Source organism: Dipodomys ordii, unplaced genomic scaffold, assembly GCF_000151885.1.
Source record: "Dipodomys ordii isolate 6190 unplaced genomic scaffold, Dord_2.0 Scaffold77, whole genome shotgun sequence".
In the NCBI taxonomy this organism is placed as follows: Eukaryota; Metazoa; Chordata; class Mammalia; order Rodentia; family Heteromyidae; genus Dipodomys; species Dipodomys ordii.
Genome location: NW_012267293.1, coordinates 5,050,778 through 5,068,846, shown reverse-complemented (window position 1 = coordinate 5,068,846; position 18,069 = coordinate 5,050,778). Strand labels below are relative to the sequence as shown.

General features: G+C 47.8%; 2 protein-coding genes across 2 annotated transcripts in view; one reads left to right on the top strand and one right to left on the bottom strand.

The window, feature by feature from the left end:
- Slc22a3 (solute carrier family 22 (organic cation transporter), member 3) overlaps positions 1-8,869 on the top strand; it is an 89,608-nt gene extending 80,739 nt beyond the window's left edge. Inside the window, exons 10-13 of the mRNA XM_013024526.1 lie at positions 3,158-3,266; positions 3,869-3,981; positions 6,488-6,587; positions 7,563-8,869. Of these exons, the coding sequence (XP_012879980.1) occupies positions 3,158-3,266; positions 3,869-3,981; positions 6,488-6,587; positions 7,563-7,623 (383 nt within the window). The 3' untranslated portion in view covers positions 7,624-8,869. The remainder of the gene's footprint in view (positions 1-3,157; positions 3,267-3,868; positions 3,982-6,487; positions 6,588-7,562) is intronic.
- A 622-nt stretch (positions 8,870-9,491) lies between these two features.
- The window catches only part of Plg (plasminogen), a 34,075-nt gene continuing 25,497 nt past the window's right edge, over positions 9,492-18,069 (bottom strand). The window contains exons 15-19 of the mRNA XM_013024588.1: positions 17,419-17,493; positions 16,977-17,117; positions 14,719-14,825; positions 10,483-10,628; positions 9,492-9,913 (exon numbers count right to left, since the gene is read on the bottom strand). Of these exons, the coding sequence (XP_012880042.1) occupies positions 9,752-9,913; positions 10,483-10,628; positions 14,719-14,825; positions 16,977-17,117; positions 17,419-17,493 (631 nt within the window). The 3' untranslated portion in view covers positions 9,492-9,751. The remainder of the gene's footprint in view (positions 9,914-10,482; positions 10,629-14,718; positions 14,826-16,976; positions 17,118-17,418; positions 17,494-18,069) is intronic.

Genomic DNA, 18,069 nt, shown 5'->3' with positions numbered 1-18,069 from the left:
TCATTAGAGTTCTGACCTCTTTCTATTTTACTCTGTTTTGGGTTTAACTTGAGAATGCATTTCCCCTGGCGTGAGGCTTCTGTTCTCAGGGGTGGGGTTCCTTGCATATGAAACTGGGGGTGTGGGGCGACAGGTTAATGCTGGTGTGGCCCATTGCTTATGACAGACATGCGAAACTACACCTCTCTGTTCCTAGAGTGGCTGAGAAGGCTTCAGTGCCTGGTGCTTTCCACGTGATCCTGGAATATGCTTACGATCACGCGCTCAAACCACGGTGGCAGCACCGGAGGGGAGGGATGGGGCGTGGAAGGCAGAAGTCTGCGTAGTCTAACCCACCTCAGCTCCTAGATGTAACTTTTCAACAGGGGCTTTAGAATTGTTCCCAGGAAGACTGAAGATGCACTGCTCTAGTCATTTGGGGGTTTTATTTAATTTTTTAAATTATCTTTAAGTAGTGCACAAAGGAGTTGCCATTGAACAAGGCAGCTTATGAATATCATGTATCTTGATCAATGCCGCCCCTTTCAACATTCTCTCCCATCCCTTCCCTACTCACCCCTTCCCTCGCTTTCTTAATTTTGTAAGATATACCCTTCATTCTTTTTTCTTTTCTTTTTTTTTTTTTTTTTGTCGGTCATGGGGCTTGAACCCTGGGCCTGGGCGCTGTCCCTTAGCTCTTCAGCTCAAGGTGAGTGCTCTACCTCTTGAGCTACAGCACCATTTCTGATTTTCTGAGTGTTTATTGGAGATGAGAGTTTCACAGACTTCCCTGCCCTGGCTGGCTTTGAACCGCGATCCTCAGATATCAGCCTCCTGAGTAGCTAGGATGAGCCACCGGCGCCCGGCTACCCTTCATTCTTGACTGCGTTCTCCCTCTCTTCTCTTCTCCATTCGTCCACCCCTCCACTCCACTCCACCCCTTTTGTGTGTTTGCTTCCTGGTGTTTTGTTTTACTGAACTTTGACTTTGCCTTTCTAAGGCATTACACCAGGTGAGCTCTCCCTTGAATCTACCGTATTTTAGTTATTATATCAGATGCAGTTTACACTCTTCAGACCTGACTGCTTTTAAGTCATACATCATGTATGACTGCTCAGCAAGAATATGTTTCAAATCCCCAAAGTGACTAAACATGTGTCTGAAGTTCTTCCCCGGCACGAGCGGTCCTTCCACTATACAGAGGCCTTTGCGCTTCTGCGGTGCCCGTCTCCAGGGGCTGCTGAATTAGCACTCAGGGCTCTTCCCCAAGGGCTGTGTGACACCATAGACAGACAGGTACAACAGGCCCCCAGGCAGAATCACCAGGTTGGTTGTTCTCAGTGATTTAGAGCAGAGCTCAATGTCACAGAAATCACATTAGAAATCACCCTCCCTCCACTGAGCCCAACTGTTCAGGCCTGAGAATGAAATTCTGGAAAAAGAAACACTTCTGGCTGTGTCCTCATCTGTAGCCTGCTGCTTCCAGCACACATTTCTGAATGCTAACCAAAATCTGGAAAACCTGCTGAGGCGGAAAGTGGGAGTCCCACCCAGAGAGCCCTGGCTCCGGGCCGGCGGGGCCGGCGCCTGCCGCTCTTCAGGGGGAGAGGAGAGACGGCTGTGAGCACAGACCCCTTCATTATCAGCTCAGATGCTTCAGCCATGGGTGTTGTTTTATTAAATCAAGACTTTTATAAACAAGTTTCATGGACAACTTCAGTGCATATTTAGCTTTTCTGTCCTTTTTTCTGGTCTTGGAGGCTAACACTCTACCTCTTGAGCCACAGCACCACTTTGCCGCCTTTTTTTTTTTTTTTGAGTAATTTATTGAAGATAAAAGTCTCATGGACTTTCCTGCCTGGGCTGGCTTCAAACCAAGATCCTCAGGTCTCAGCCTCCTGAATAGCTAGGATTATAGGCATGAGCCACTGGTGCCTGGCTCCTGTTTAGATTTCCAACTGAGGCTAGAACTGTTTGATGGGAAGGGGTGGGCAAAAAAGAACAAAACTCAAAAAACTGAGTTGGGCACTGGTGGCTCTCACCTGTAATCTAGCTAGTCAAGAGGCTGAGATCGAAGGAATACTGTTCAAAACCAGCCTGAGTAGAACTCTCATCTCCAATTAACTACCAAAAGCCAAAACTACCAAAAGCTGTGGCTCAAGTGGTAAAGTACCAGGCTTCAGGGAAAGAGCCAAGTAAGATTGCAAGGCCTTGGGTTCAAGCCCTTGTTGCCCCACGGAATATATACAAACACCAACAATTGAAACACACATGCACACACACACACATATACACAGGAGGAAATGTAAATAACTAGTCAATTCAGTAGGAGAGTTAGCGCCAACCAGGTCAATCCTTCATGGGTATCATGGTCTGCCTACTCTAAAGACTGGCTGTAATCTAAAGACTTGACTCTTTTCCAAGTCCTCTAGGGAAGAATAACATAAATTGTGCAACTCTTAAGAAATTTAAAGGTCTGCTCATTAGAGTTCTAATTACATTTCTTCTGCCTTTAAAACAAAGAAGACAGTGTGTGACACATGCTTACAATCCCAGCAGTAAGGAGGCTGGAACTTTTGCTAGCCTGGGCCACATAGTAAGACCTTGTTGCTCTCACTGGGGTTGGGGCGGGGGGAGGGGGAAGGGAAGGAGGAAAGAAGAGAGGAAGGAAAGAGGAAGGAAGAAAGGAGGGAAGGAGAGAGAGAGGGAGGGAAAGGAAGGAGTGCAATGAAAGAAGGAAGGAAAGGGAAGGAAAAAAGGAAGGCAGGAAGAAAGGAGGGAGGAAGGGTGATGATGATGAAGATGGTGTCTCCTAGAGAATGTTTGACACTTGGTTACTCTTTAAGAGGTATGCATCTACTACTGTCTAAGAACCTGGCTCCTCTCAGATGATTTCTTGAGGGAGCAGCAGGATGAGGGAAGAAGAGAGTGAATGCAACGTGCCATCGAGAGCACATGGAATTGATGTCCCATTCCAAAGATCCCAGTGCGCAAAGCCTAGCTAAAGTCTTCTGGTTATTGTTCAAATACTTCTAAAATATTAGAAGCCTCCATCGTGTGTTAAAAGTTCACCAAGCTTTGAGTCAGGAGGACCCTCTGCAAGTGCCTTTCGTTGTTTTGTACAATGCTGTTGACATCTGACCCCTGACTCTCCCCATCCACCGTCTTGTGTTTGCAGGGCTACCATGGTTACGGACCACCGTTGCTACCCTGGGACGGCTGGGGATAACCATGGCCTTTGAAATTGTTTATTTGGTCAATTCGGAATTATACCCAACAACGTTACGGTAAATCCAACTTACACCTTATGATGTTTCCCCCCATAAATAACTCTGTTGCTAAACATTTCCTAGCTTGGTGCTGTATTAGGCTGGGCTGAATTCAGCCGGTATAGAAGCTACGCTCTGAGCTCTAGCTGCATTCTGCATTGCCGCCTGCCTGCCACGGTTTGCAGTAGAAGTGTGGCTCACATCAGTGTCTTCAGACAGAGCTAGAGTTTTGTACAAAGACGCTAAAGTTGAAATGGTAAAGGCTGGGAATACTAGCTGAAACTAGTGCTGGCTAAATAATCCGCTTTTGTCAACACCACCCTGCTTCAAGGCTCTGGCCTCACCTCTGATGACAGGGTGTGTCTGGAGTAGTGAGCAGCTGGCTACGGAAGGATCATGTGACTATGGGAGCCACGTGACTACAGTGGGATCACGTGATTGTGTGGATCACGTGACTGTGGTGGGATCACATGATTGGGGGGAATCATGCGACTATGGGAGGCTTGCGTGAACCATGCATGGATTGGTACAATGGGCTTCCTTGGCTGGGGAAAATTCCATTGCGCACACCTTGCAGGATACCAGGATAGCACACGCGTGCCCCACGTTTTATTCTGCAGGAACTTCGGAGTTTCCCTGTGCTCAGGCCTGTGTGACTTGGGTGGGATCATAGCCCCATTTCTCCTCTTCCGCCTGGCGGCCGTGTGGCTGGAGCTACCTCTGATCATCTTTGGTAAGAACTCATTTCCTACGTCCCTCTGTGCTTTCCCGTAAACATTTGCCACTCCTGGCCTTTACTTCTTCCTCTTTCTGTGATAACTGTGTCTGCTTTGAGGAGCCAGTCTCCTAGCGATAAAATCAGAAATGCTAATGGTTCTAAGTTACGTGACAGGTTGGTGGCGAGGGGTGTGTTCAGGATAGTCTTCTTTGCATCAGCTCTGAATGAAAACTAAACATTAGAAAGCTCTTTAATAATATTAGAGAATGGAAACGAAAATGTTCAGAACGGGACAGGCACCAGTGGTTCACGCCTATGAGAAAAAATTTCTCCACATGAGAGGTGTGGGCTGTGTTCCCTCAGGAGGAAGACACGCCCGTGTCCTCCAGGCGAGCAGAAGGAGTCCACTGTGGAAGCAAGAGGGGACAGGTCACCAGGAAAGGGCAGCCAGTTTAGATGGGGTCTTCTCAGGCTGCGCAGGTTTCTCCTCACTCCACGGCAGTGCTAGACAGTGCTAGACAGTGGTGACTGCTAGATGTGAATCCAGTTCATGCAAGCTGGACTGCAGCTTAGAAAAGAGATGGGGGCGGACGTACACACGAAGCGGGGAGAGACAACACTCGCAGGAGATGACTAAAAGAGTGCTGTGTGTGAGTAGGAGACCATGGGGGCTCAGTCCAGGCATGCCTTGGCTGCGAGGACAGAGAGGAATGGACAGATTCTGGACACACATTCAGAGTCCGGTTGGCAGGCAGGGCGGGTGGCACAGCCAACAGAGCTGTGATCTTAAAGGCCTGGTGAAGCAAAGCCCTGGTCTGGGTCTGCAGGAAGCAAGAGAACAGGATGAGGCCAACAGAAAGCACCAAGAACCATAGAGCTTTGACATCTGAGCCCAGAAGGAAGTGTGGACTGAGGATTAGAGACCTGTGAATGCCCATCACAAGTGAGACTGGAGCAGAGACCAGCAGGTGGGATGTAAGAGCTGAGGGCCAGGGTGAGGAGAGAAGGGGGAAGCAGGGCAAGCGGGGATGAGGCAGGCTGGTCAGTAGGAATGAGAAGCATGGTCGTTGGCTCTGGGAGAGGGATGTGGTGGGTTGGTGACTGGAACAGGGCTGGGAGGACGGGCAGTGGGACTTACACTGCAGCAGGGCGGGGTGATGTACGTGATGTTCTGGAATTGGCTTGGACCAGCTCACCAAGGACAAAGGTCACATATTCAAGAAGCTTGTGAGCCAGTTGTTCAATATACCCGTTATTTAAAAACATAGGGTAGAGCTATCCATTAACAGCAGAGGTTCGTAAACACGTTTCCTCGGTTCTTCATTCATGTTTGGTGCTGGAATGTGTGTTCTGGAGGTACTTTGTACCTGCGCTACCTTGATGGTGGGGATATCTTTGAACGGAGCTCTACTACCCATGTCTCCTCAGTGCCACGTTCAAAGAGGCCGCATGGGCAGCTCAGCATGTCCACCCATGGAGTAGACAAAGCTTCAGGTCAGGGCTTTATTTTCTGGAGGTGGTTGTTGATCATTTACCAATACCCCATGAGGACTACGAAGTCATGGAGCTGATCGAGGACAACATTTCAAGGGTGGTGGCAACTGAAGGGTGATGAGAGGTCAGCCGACAGCCCATTGAAGACAAGAGTATAAGGTGTTTGAATTCTTGTTTTGTTTTGTTGGGTCCATTCGTGGGGCCTGAACTCTGGGCCTGGGTGCTGTCCCTCAGCTCTTCAGCTCAAGGCTAGCGCTCTACCACTTAAGCCACAGCACCACTTCTGGCTCTTTTCTTTTTGCTTATGTGGTGCTGAGAAATCGAACCCAGGGCCTCAGGCATGCAAGGCAAGGGCTCTACCACTGAGCCACCTTCCCAGCCCAAGGTGTTTGAATTCTTTTAGCAGGTTGGAGATCAGGACAAAGTAAATTAATCATGTAGTAGGAGCCTGGAGACACATGTGGATGAAGCCTCGCTCTTGGGCAGAGCTAAGGCTTACAGTGTGACATGACGGGAGGAGCAGAAGGAAAGAGTGCAACACAGCACTAACTATCAGGGAACAGAACTGGAAGGATTCCTCTCTGCTGGTTATATTTTCCTTGCAAGGCAGGGCTCTCAGGAAACAGAGCAGCATCTGCCCCCCCCCCCCGCCATGCCCAGAGTGGTCACAGTGATGGCCACATAAAATCAGATTGGCTAGTGACGTCATGGCCATCCTTGTTTGCATATGTATGCTCTGTGATGTTCCCACCACAATGAAATCACCTTAAGACACAATTCTCAGAGTCCGTGCCCATGATTATGGTCACATGACGAGCAAGTGTGTGCTAAATGAGCAAGCACAGGGACCATAGTGGTGACCAGGATTTGAGGAAGGTAGTGTAAGAGCGGGTGCTGGTTAGCAGAGGATGGCCGATGCCATCGCTGAGTCACGTAAGGTCAGCGAGCAGCGCAGCTCACTGAGGGAGCGGGAGTGGGGGCGAGGGGCCTGGCTGATTCTGGGCTGTGATGTGTCCCCTTTCTGTAGGCGTGCTGGCATCCGTCTGTGGTGGCCTTGTGATGCTCTTACCTGAAACCAAAGGTATCGCCTTGCCAGAAACAGTGGATGATGTTGAAAAACTTGGCAGGTATTGTTCAAATTCAGTACATATTAAGTGAAAGCAGCAATTTAAGCCACGAGGGGAAAGGTGTTATTAAGAAAACCAAATATTCATAGGGAAAAAAATAACATCAGATTTTCATATCATGTCCTAAGCAAAAGAAGTTCAAGGTAGATTTAAAAGGTTACCTAAAAAAAAAAAGTTTAAAAAGAATATGTGCTATTTTTAAAATGTGGTTGAGAGCATCTCCAATTAAGGTATTAAAACTCAGACGTGAACTAAAGAAAGGGACTAATGAGGTGTCAACGAAATAATTTAAATGTGGGCTATTAGAGAACAGGCGGAAACTTATAATATATTCAGAATGTGCATTACTCCACAGAGATAAAAAGAAATTGAGTTTGTCTGTATGGAATGAAATAAGGAGCCAGTGAAGATTGTTCACACACCAGATGAAATGCAAACAATGTTGAAAGATAGGCAGATAAAGAAATCAGAGGTTACACAACAGATCAAAAAATAGATAGGTAGGTAGAGATAGAGAGAGAGAGAGAGAGAAACACAGACACTTAGAAGATAGATATAAACATGAATAAGTAAATATATAGACATAAGACAGATAATAAGATACATAGATAAGAGATAGTAAGAAGTCAAGATAGATGTTAGATACAAAGATAAATATATAGACCAAAGATAGAAAATAGATACATAGGTAGGCAGACAGATGATAGGCAGACAAGACAGATGGTGGGAATGCCCAGCTGTTCTCCGATTGGTCTGATTCATTGGTAGCCAATCCCTAGGTTGTGGCTGGAGATTTTTGTTTTGAGAGCACGGTAAGTCTTTCTTAGGAAAGTTCTGGGGATGATTAATCAATCTGATTTTTCAAAATAGTGTCAGAAATTGGAACAATGAGATCACTGTATAACTTAGCTGTTTCCTCTAAGGGGTTGCATAATCATTCACAAGGACTTTTTCTGTTCTCTTTTGTTTTGTCAGTTCACATTCTCATCAGTGTGGCAGGAAAAAGAATATTCAGGTTTCCAGTTCTCATGTCTGAGGCCCCCGCAGAGCCGGAAGGAAGGCATTGTGCGGATGTCTCCCTCCCTCCTTCCCTCTGTCCCCCTCCCCCGGAAGCTGAGCTGGAGGGATGGGCACGTCAGCTCTGCCCCACGGTGCCCTTCTAAGCATCTTCTGCACCATACGAAGACGCACTGTCTGGAGTATTTTTATATGATATTGGATGAGCTAGTGCTTTCACGCTACCATGAGGAACACGCGTGGCTGCTTTAGCAAAGCTCGTTTAGGTGCACACCACCCTTTCTGGGTTTTCTCTTGGGTTGGAGCAATGCCTTTTCCCCCCTGGGTTGCAGGGAGATGAAAGGCTGTAACAGTCTCAGGAAGCTCCAGCAAGGATAGAGGCAGATGACATGCAATCAAGGAGCCAGGACAGGCCCAGAAATCCTTCAGCCAATCTGACAAGGGACGGAACACCAAACCCAGCATTCTGAGGAGCCTTGGTGAATAAAGGTTTGTGGGTGGCACCAGCTTTCTCAGTCTACCTTGGCTTGCACAGTCTTTGCAGGGTGGACAGGTCAGATGTCCTCTCCACCCACCTCTTCTTGAGCACCTGAGGTTCAAGGCCATGTTCTCTAAATAAGAACAGGCCTGCTGTACGATTTGAGGCTTTGTCTCTATTATTTATACAGTAAGTTTGGGATATTTTTTTCTTCTTTTAGTGGACACCAAGAGCCCTAAATTCTACTCCTTACCAAACAAAAAACCATGGATTATGATTTCCTGGGTTTTATGATTTTAAAAATAAAAGGATATTGATGTTACATTTGTTCAGGTGGTGCCCATGATCAAGAGTGGAGAAAAAATGTGGACAAAAAAACACAGACACTTCTAATTCAAGAAATGTGGGACTTAAACACAATACACTGTTCTACTTTATATGTTATATTTTTTCAGTACATACCCTATGCTGATTTTTTTAATGATAGACTTTGTGTGGACAGATAAAATGGGTACCAAAGGTTAACCTTACCAATGAGGAAGAAATATATACATGGCGAATGTGTGTGTCTGTGTGTGTGATCATATATAAGATGTATGTGCTGATTGTAAAATAATCTTTTTAACCCACCAGGCACATCAGAATTGAATGTGATGTTTCTACTTCTGAAAATGTAATACCGTATTCACCCTGCACTCATACACATTTGAAGTTTTGCTTCTCTTTGCCACAAAATGGCTGTTGCTCTTTGGTATCTGTCATCATTGGATTGTATTTTGAGTTAATATTTTTGTTTGGTAACAATAAACAAAGTTTAAATTGTTAAGGAAAAAAAAAACAACAGTCCCTCCTTTCTCTTTCTTCCAAACATGTGTCACCCTAAAACACTCTTTCTGTGTGGCAACACATGCTCCATGCCACTTCCAAATGTGGAAGCTAGTTCATGATGGGAAAGAAACAATCTACCTTCAGCACTGGTGTGTGAAACCATTCCTGCCCGCACTAGGGTAGGACCCACAAGGACGCACAGACTCAGCTGGTCTTCTATCACACTTCCATCGCCCCACTCGTGCCATAATCTCTGCTCGGTGTCCCCTGAGCTGGGCTGAAGCTGAGTCATCAGTACAATGCCCAAGAAGAGAACTTGTTGTCCTGGCTCCCCATACATGTGGTGGTTTTGAACCCGTTCCTCGCAAGTCCAGAAGAACCAGAAGATGTGTGTCAGGCTGTCTTCAGCAGCAATGTCACAGTATAAGCGACATACTAGGATCTTTCTCTGAGATCTTGCTGCTTCATCCTGCATGCTTTTTTAAAACAAGCTAACTCCAGTGTGTCCACTAAAAATTCATAAGGTGAATGAAGAGCATGAAAATACTGAAGCTTCCCCCCCTCAAAAAAATTAAATGAAATCAATGTAAGTACAGTTTATTGTCAACAACATCCCGCTTATGTTGTCTTGGTATGACAGAATCCAGCAGCTTATGGACAGGAAAAAATTTATTCACAGTAATACAAAAAATAAAAATGCTGGGGTCTGGCAGCAGACACTGGCTAAGTACAGGGTCTTAGTTTAATTACTATTGATTATCTGTGACATTCTGAATTCCCTACCCGAGTTCCAGCACATAAGGTAAGTCTATGCTTAAGGTATGTTTATGCTCCACTTTAGTTAATTATTCTTCATGACTCCCTCAATCCAAGTAACAAACCTTGAAACACGAACGTAGACACCAGGCTTATTGGGGCGCGCACAGCCAAGACCCCAGGAAGTGACTCCTTGTAAAACGTATTTATCCTTCTCAAAGCAAACCAGTGGCCCTCCACTGTCGCCCTGGAAAAGGAGGGAAAAGGGTCTTTATGAGGATGAAGAGGCTGCCTTTGATAAGGGATTTCAGATCTCTGCGAACTGTATACAAGTCTTCCCAGAACTTGAAACTGGAAAGGATCTTACAAACATATCATTTGAACAGGTAAATGTTCTGGTTCTTAGCAGAATATATGCAGCAAAACCACAAATTTCCTTTTCTCTGGGAAACAATCCCTCGTAAATATACTGTCCTTGTCCACTCCTGCTCCGGTTTCTTTCGGGCCTGAGCATAGTTGTAGAGAAGTACAACTGTTCTCCATCCTGGATTCTCTATCTCCCTTCTTGCTGGAAAAACCCACAGTGTCATGTGACCTGTGGAAGTTGTGGTACTGGGACCCCTTCCTGACTGCCTGACTAGAACTAAGCTCCTGGAGATTCACCTTCAGTGATGATCTTAGGTATTCAGGGGCAGACCACAGAGTTTCTCAACAGTGATGTGGGGCCTCGGGTTGGCAAACCCTCTTGATTTTCCCACTTGAGGCTGAGACAGGCCAACTTCTAACCAATGTGGGTCTTCTTCAGACTTTCCTTACCTGGCAGCTGTCAGTACCACCAGCCAAATGTCCAGCACAGAGTTCCGTCGATCTGACTCTTCCATTCAGGTATTCATAGCGATTGCATACCTTGTTCTCAATCACAGGGAGCTGAGCCTCCTTCAGAAGGCCAGCACCAAAGGTTCCTGTGTTGAAAGAGTAAAGAAATGGTCATTGAAGCCAACACATAATCCTGAGGAAACTTCTAGAGCATCAGAGCAGAATGGCAGGTCTTGTTTGTGCTCATGGTTGAATAACACAAGGAGGAGCTGTCAGCATATTTTGTTTTACAGAAGGCATTGTGAGTCTTCCAGATAGTGTTTGAGGAATTGTTTGCTTACTTTTAACATCTATAAACAAATAAATTTAGTATGTGAGGAGAGTTTGAAAAATGTCCTTGCTGCTATTTGTATATATTCAGGCTATAGAGAAGCTCATGATTTGACATCTTTCCTTCCCATTTGTTGTTACAGCATAAGGACTTTTTGTTTTTTGTTTTTGGGGGGTTATTTTTGGGTCCGGTAGTGGAGCTTGAACTCTGGGCCTGGGCGCTGTCCCTCAGCTCTTCAACTCAAAGCTAGCGCTCTACCACTTGCGCCACAGTGCCACTTCTGGCTTTTTTCTTTTTGCTTATGTGGTGCTGAGGAATCGAACCCAGGGCCTCATGCATGCAAGGCAAGCTCTCTACCACTGAGCCACCTTCCCAGCCCAGCATAAGGACTTTTTAATGTAATACTACAATTTTGTTATAATATTTTGATGGTGCATGGCTATATAATGCTTTTGAGGTTTCCTCTTGGAATACAAAAAATGTGGTGGTCAGATGCATAACATCGTGATTGTTGTAAGTTCCTCTCTAATGTACCCTTCTAATTGGTAAAGACAGTGAATTTTATATTGTGTATATATTATTGCAATAAAAAGCGAGAATAGCTAGCAGTCACTGAGAGCTAACCCAGGCATCAGTTCATAATATGCACTTCACCTTACCCCACACTCCAGTCCTGTGGAGCAGGCCCTTAATGAAGGACACTGAGGCTTATAGAGGTCGGCCCTGCTCTTGCGTCTCACGTCTTAATGTTCTGTCATATAGTTTGTCCTCATTCTGTGCGATTCTGAGTCTGAGTTCCCGGAAATCATATAGACGTATTTACGGTTCCTCAAAGCATTGCCAAATGATTGCCTAAAAGGCTAAGGTGTATTAAAATGCTCTAGAAAATTGTCATCATACCCTTGCAAATATTCCTAGTATACTATTATTAAAACATTTTAACTTTTAGCGTATTAGCTAGTGTAACAGGTGAGTATATTCAGATTCGTTTTCTAACATGCGTTGGTTTGACAATTAAAGCGTTGTGTTTTACTGGCTGTATGACCTCATATGACGGGTGTGGGTAGAGCCGCTTCTCTGGCTCTGCAGACTGAAATGGGGCCCTTGCAGAATCGCTGGGGTAAATGCTGTCTTTCCTGAAGGACACACCCGGGCCTGGGCTAGCTCAGGGGTTCTGAGATCATCCCGTTTTCCTTCTGCAAGCCTGGCTTTTCTCCAAGTTTTGCAAGGCATTTTTTTTCTATGCTTACAGAGGACAGCCAAGGAAAGGCCCACTAACCCTTCCCAAGACTTGGACTACCCTGGGATGATTGCCTCAGCCCAAAAAACTTGCACTCAATCTGGACCTCACAGGGGTCCATAAGGGGCTTGTGTGAATGAATGTCCTGTCCAAAGCAGAGCTCAGTCCTGGTCTGTGAGGAGGAAGGCCCCGACTCCTAAACCCTGGGCGAGCAGGGAAGAGTGTGGTCTGGAGTTAGTAGAAGAGTAGAAGCTGAAAGCTAGCTAATGCAGTGAATGCAGAGTGTTCTTGTGTGTGAGCACACTGCCGGGTGGCAGGAAGTTCATGTGGTCTGTGCGGAGGTGCTGCCATCCTGTGACTGGATAGAGAAAGCACTTCTGAGGGCTGGGAGCTGGCATCTGCCTTTGGGACAGCTCAGGGGAGGTAACAGGAGTGGACCACGGGAAAGCCGAAAAGCCCCGCCACAGCAGGTGCCCTGAGAGCACCCAGCCACCTGAGCGGAGCTGGAAGATCCCCTCACCTCAACACTTTCCATTTGAATATGACAGTCGAGGAACATCTGTAGACACAAAGGCAAGAGAGGGAGGAGTTGGATCTGTGTGAGAGGCTGAGAGCATCGACTGACTATAGGTCAGCATTGTTTGTGCAGTGAGATGTGTGATTCTCCCAAGTGCGGTTAATATTCCAAGGAGATGGGTGACAGGCTTGGGAGTGAGAGGTTGTTTCATGCAAGCAAGTGGTCAGAAATACAAGGGGATGGACCATGGCGGGGGGGGGGGAGTCCCTTGGGGTTTTATCAGGCTCAAGTACACACGGGTTGTGTGATATGTGGTGTTGATTAATGATGCCGATGCTGATGGTGATGATGGTAATGGTGATGGTGTGGTGATGGTGCTGCTGATGGTGATGGTGCTAATGGTGGTGGTCACCATGGTGATGGTATTGATGATGGTGGTAATGATGATGGTGATGGTGATGACGATGATAATAATGATGGTGGTGCTGGTACATAATATTAGTTCTTACAATGGCCTGATAAGGTAGTACAGATAGGAACAGTGAACCTTCAAGAGGCTAAATAACTGCTCAGTGTCACATAGGTGGTAGAACCAGAACTCACTCCCAGATCCTTATCATTTCAGATCTCCCTTAAGTACGGTGGAGGACATATGTTCATTTTTTTCTGCCGGCTTGGTAGCTTCGCACCCCACATTCCATAATCCTCCTGGGGGACCGACCCCTTACCCCCTCTGAGAGTGAGTGGGGGTCTGCCCCAGCTACAAGAGGAACGGATGATGCAGGCCTGAGCCGGCTGTGACTGGTTCTGAAGCAGCCTGAGTCCAGGGTCCCAGAGTTGGGCACAGTACGGTCTGGGGAAGGTCGTCTCCTTCATTCCCCTGAGCAGACCCAGAGCCAGCACAGCTCTGCGGCCACACAGGGGGCCCATGTGTGCCCAGTTGGTACCTTGACCATGGCTGGACTGGGCCCACGCCCAGGCCCAGTGTGGGGGCCAGCAGACTTGACCGTTCCATGTGAATTCCACCCCTTCCTTTTGGTTGGTTTTGGTTTTGGTTGTTTGCTTAGTCTAATTTAAATTGGACTTCCTGGCACTTGAAGAAAGAGTGGTATTATTGGTTGTGACTATGTTCCTATCTGTAGTCACCATGGCCGTTCATAAAGTGTGGCACGTGTGTCTGCTTCCTTCATTCCCTCTACAACTACTACGGCCACAGTGCACAGCTCATTGTTCAGCCTAGGAACCCATCCCTGGGGCTTTGCTCAGTACTTCTGCCTGAGGAAAGGAAGCTGGGGAAGTTTCTGCCAAACCTTCACCTTCTCGGGCCTCAGCTTCCTCGTCAGTAAGTAGGAACACTAATACCTAACTCACAGGAGCGAACATTCAAGCTTTCAATGCAAAGCCCAGGCACTGCCAGGTCTGGGAGCCTCTGTTGGTGCCGTTTCCCTGCCTTGGTCTCTGCATCACAGACTCAGAAGTGTGGAAAAGAAAAAGAGGAAATCTGTGAGCGGAGGAAAGCCAGCTTCTAAGTGATCTGGGCCGGCAGTACTTAATGTTAGGTTGTTGCTTGGTTTGTTTTTGTTTGTTTGCTGGCTTGCTTTTTAGGCCACCAAACTTTTCTCCAATTGTAAATGCTTTCTAGCTCAAGATAGAGCCAGTTCCCTCTCCGACTTTTCTGAGAGGGAGGCAGAGGTCCTACGGCATCCTTCGGACACCCAGCATCAACACGGGCCTCGGCAACAGGTTCCACGTGAGGATTTCTCCCCGCGCCTCACCCCTCCACCAACACAATGCCAGCCCTCGGCATGTTATGCACAAGACATGTAGCTACTTGGGAAGAACACTGGTGCTCTTGTTGCTTGCACATGAAAAAATAATCACTTCCTGGGTCAAAAATCCTCTTCCTGGGGTGGCAGGAGAGCCACTACGGTGAGGAGAGTCAATGGATCAGTTCCACCCTCCGTCCCCCCCCTCCACCCCGCCTTGCCCACAATCCTTGGTGGCTGACAGGTTATGGAGACACAGACAGGTGCTCAGAAAAAATCAGGACCGGGGTGGAGAGGACCACAGACAAGACTTTGAACGCTCTCTCCCCAAATGCTCGACTGTCACCTAGACGGTTGGCAAGGACCCTGGAATTGGTCTCACCTTGGGTTTCTCCCCAGCCAGTGATGTAACACACCGTCCGGTCAGCGACCACATAGTTGGGGGATGGCAGACAAGCGGGGATAACTTTGTCCGTGATGACGGCAGGGCTGGAAGGAAAACAGCAACCGTTAGCCTTGAGTCGCCTGCTGGGGCCTTGTGTCCTTCCTCCATGGACGGCCCACCTCCACATCTCCCTCCCTCCCTCCCTCCCTCCCTCCCTCCCTCCCTCCCTCCAAGTGTTCCTTGCTTCACTGGTGGAACAACGTGGGGAAAGAACTCTTCACCTCAAGGTGGCCTTCAGTTTCCCACGAGCTAAGCAAATGTAAGATTCTATTTGAAAAGCGCGCGCGCGCGCGTGTGTGTGTGTGTGTGTGTGTGTATGGTGTGTGTGAGAGAGAGAGAGAGAGAGAGAGAGAAATAGAGAGCGCATTCCTCCATCTGCAGGGACATTTGCATGACTGGAATTTCCTGCTCAGGGCATCATTTACTCTGACTTAGGAGCACAGTGGTCAGAAGCAGAACATCTGGCCACATCTGAGGTGTGCCTCAGGCTGCAGGTGTGGCGAGTCTCAGATAGGTAGAGCAAGTCGCTCCACCTTTTGAACCCTCATCAGCCCTGGTCTACCAGCCCTAGCTACTCGGGAGGCTGAGATCTGAGGATCTCAAATCCAGCCCAGGCAGGAAAGTCTGTGAGACTTTCATCTCCAATAAACGACCAGAAAAACCAGAAGTGGTGCTGTGGCTCTAGTGGTAGAGCACTAGCCTTTTGCTGAAGAGCTGAGGGACCGTGCCCAGGCCCTGAGTTCAAGCCCCATGACTTGGTGAGTCATCCTCACCAACCTCAAACCTCTGCTTCTCCAGAGACACCGGTGTGGACTCAGCCTCCGAGAGGTTAGTATTAGGTTTCTTTACTAGACATGAAGTTCCCTAGTGTACCCCTTTAGGGCTGGTGTGGGGTGTGGGGTGCATACATGAGATCTCAAAGCATACCTGGCTTATTGGAGGACACTGCTGGGACCAAACTTCGCTAACTTACTTGTTCGAGACATCCACTCACTCTGCCCGCACCCCAGACCACAAGGAGAGGCGCCCTTGTGTTGACACGCATGCCGGCTTGCCGGTGTCCGTGGGGGGACGTGGGAATTGGCTGTATTTCGGACTAAGGCCCCTTCTTTCTTTCTAGAGCCTCATTGCTCAGGTTTCAGATAAGAGAGGATGCCCCCCCCCCAGGAGTGGACCAGACCTAGAAGAACAGCATTCAGATGCAGCCCCCAGGCCAGCTTCCCCGCTGCCCAGTTCCCCACTGCCAGCATGGTGCCAGCCTGGCTTCGCCACGCCCTCATCCAGAACCCGTCCGCACGTGCCCGTGGCCTGTCCTAAATGAGCTTTTCTCAACACAATCTGTGGGTGAGTTGTCTCTACTGTTTCCAAACATTTCTAACACTGTGGTAGAAGCAAATGTAGCCCCGTGCCACTTCAGCAGGAAAAAAAACGAAACCATGGGAGATCATAGTGCTAGAATTTGCCTTTGTGACTTGTTAGTGCATGTTTTGTTTTGCTTTTTTAAGATTTATCTCTCGCTCCCTCTCTCTCACTCACTCTGTTTTTAAATATAATTTTATTGTTATTCTTTTTTTTTTTTTTGTCGGTGATTTGGCTTGAACTCTGGGCCTGGGCGCTGTCCCTCAGCTCTTCAGCTCAAGGCAAGCGCTCTACCACCTGAGCAACACACCACTTCCGGTGTTCTGGTGGTTACTGGAAATAAGCCTGGGTGGCTTTGAATTGTGATCCTCAGATCTCAGCCTCCTGAGTAGCTAGGATCAGAGGTGTGAACCTCCAGCGCCTGGCATTATGGGATTTTAAAGGCTCTGGAATATATAATCTCATTCAATTTTGTTGAAGAGACTTGTCATGGTTGCTAATCCTGTGAATGTCATTTAGCACTGAGTGAGCTGTGGGACCATGGGACACCTCCTGCTCCTCCTCTTTTTCTGCATGAGGAAACTGAGCTCTAGTGCTGTTCTTAGTACCACATGGAGGGGGCAGGCCTGCGGCTATGTCCTGGTTTTCTGATGAATCTGGTGTGGTTCGCTACAACCCAGCTCCATTCCTATCCTCGCCAGCACCTCCCCACTACCATTCCATGGTTACGGCTCCTCCCACTACCTCTCCATGGTTATAGCTCCTAAACCTCAGGCAAAAGCAAAGGACTTCCCTGAGCTCCGGGCATGGGCACAGGGGCATGGCGTGGGTGATACCTGCTCAGCTTCAGCAAGGCAATGTCAGCCCTGGAGGGCTCCGGGAACAGCCTGGACACTTCTATTTCCTGAACATGGGATTCCAGATTCACTTCCTTGTGTGCGCCCAGGATGACTTTGTAGGATGCAGGCCTGGAAGACCTAGAAAAGACGGTGACATCAAGAGGGGAAAGAGTCCCTCCCCTTCCTCTGTTTAGACCCATAACCACCAGAATCAGTGAGTCCTGAGTGGTGGGAAACAAAATGTGTGATGAGCCTACACTTGGAAGTTAAGGAATGATCTTGAACTGCTGTGAGAGGAGGGGACAGAGACTAACACCCGTGGCAGCCAATGCATTGTCCAGGCCATAGAGTCACTGGACTGGGTTTGGAGGGAGGGAAAGGAGGGAGGGAGGGAGGGAATCTTTAGGACAAGGTTTATGCCAATTGCCTAGGAACATACTTCTCCAAGCAATGGGCAGCGGTCAGCACCCATTCCGGGGCTATCAAGGTGCCTCCACAGAAGTGTTGTCCAAATCTAGGGAAGAACAAGAGTCAGGAATTTAGTTCAAATCAGACAGTCTATTTTGTGCTGTTGTATAAAATGCCAGGAAGACAGTTTACTTGGTTTTGGTAACGCTTCTATTCCTCAGAGGCTAATAACCAATCAACAGGACGGCAGGAATACTAAATTCCTGCAGGGGGATTTTCTCAGAGGTCTTGTCCACACCATTCTTAAGAATGGCTGGGGGAAGCTCAGGCGCAGTCTGGCCACAGAGATCGACACCCCCTCCCCCCATCTGTGGCTTTGACCCGTTAGCCCTGGATTCCAACAGGAGCCACCACTGGCCAGGGCCTTCCCTTGGGATCTCCTCTGTATTGACAAGATCTAAGCCAGCAAATCATCATGCAGAGAGCCAGATGTGGCCCAAACAGCAGGGGTCCACAGGAGCCTGCTCCACAGACAGCCGAGGCCCGCAACAATTCAGAATAACAGGCGCTACTCAGCACCAGAATGCCATGATTCCAGGCACAAGAGGAAAGAAAACAAGAAAGAAAAGAAAGAGAAGGAAAGGACGGAGGGAAGGAGGGAGGGGGGGAGGATAGAAGGGAG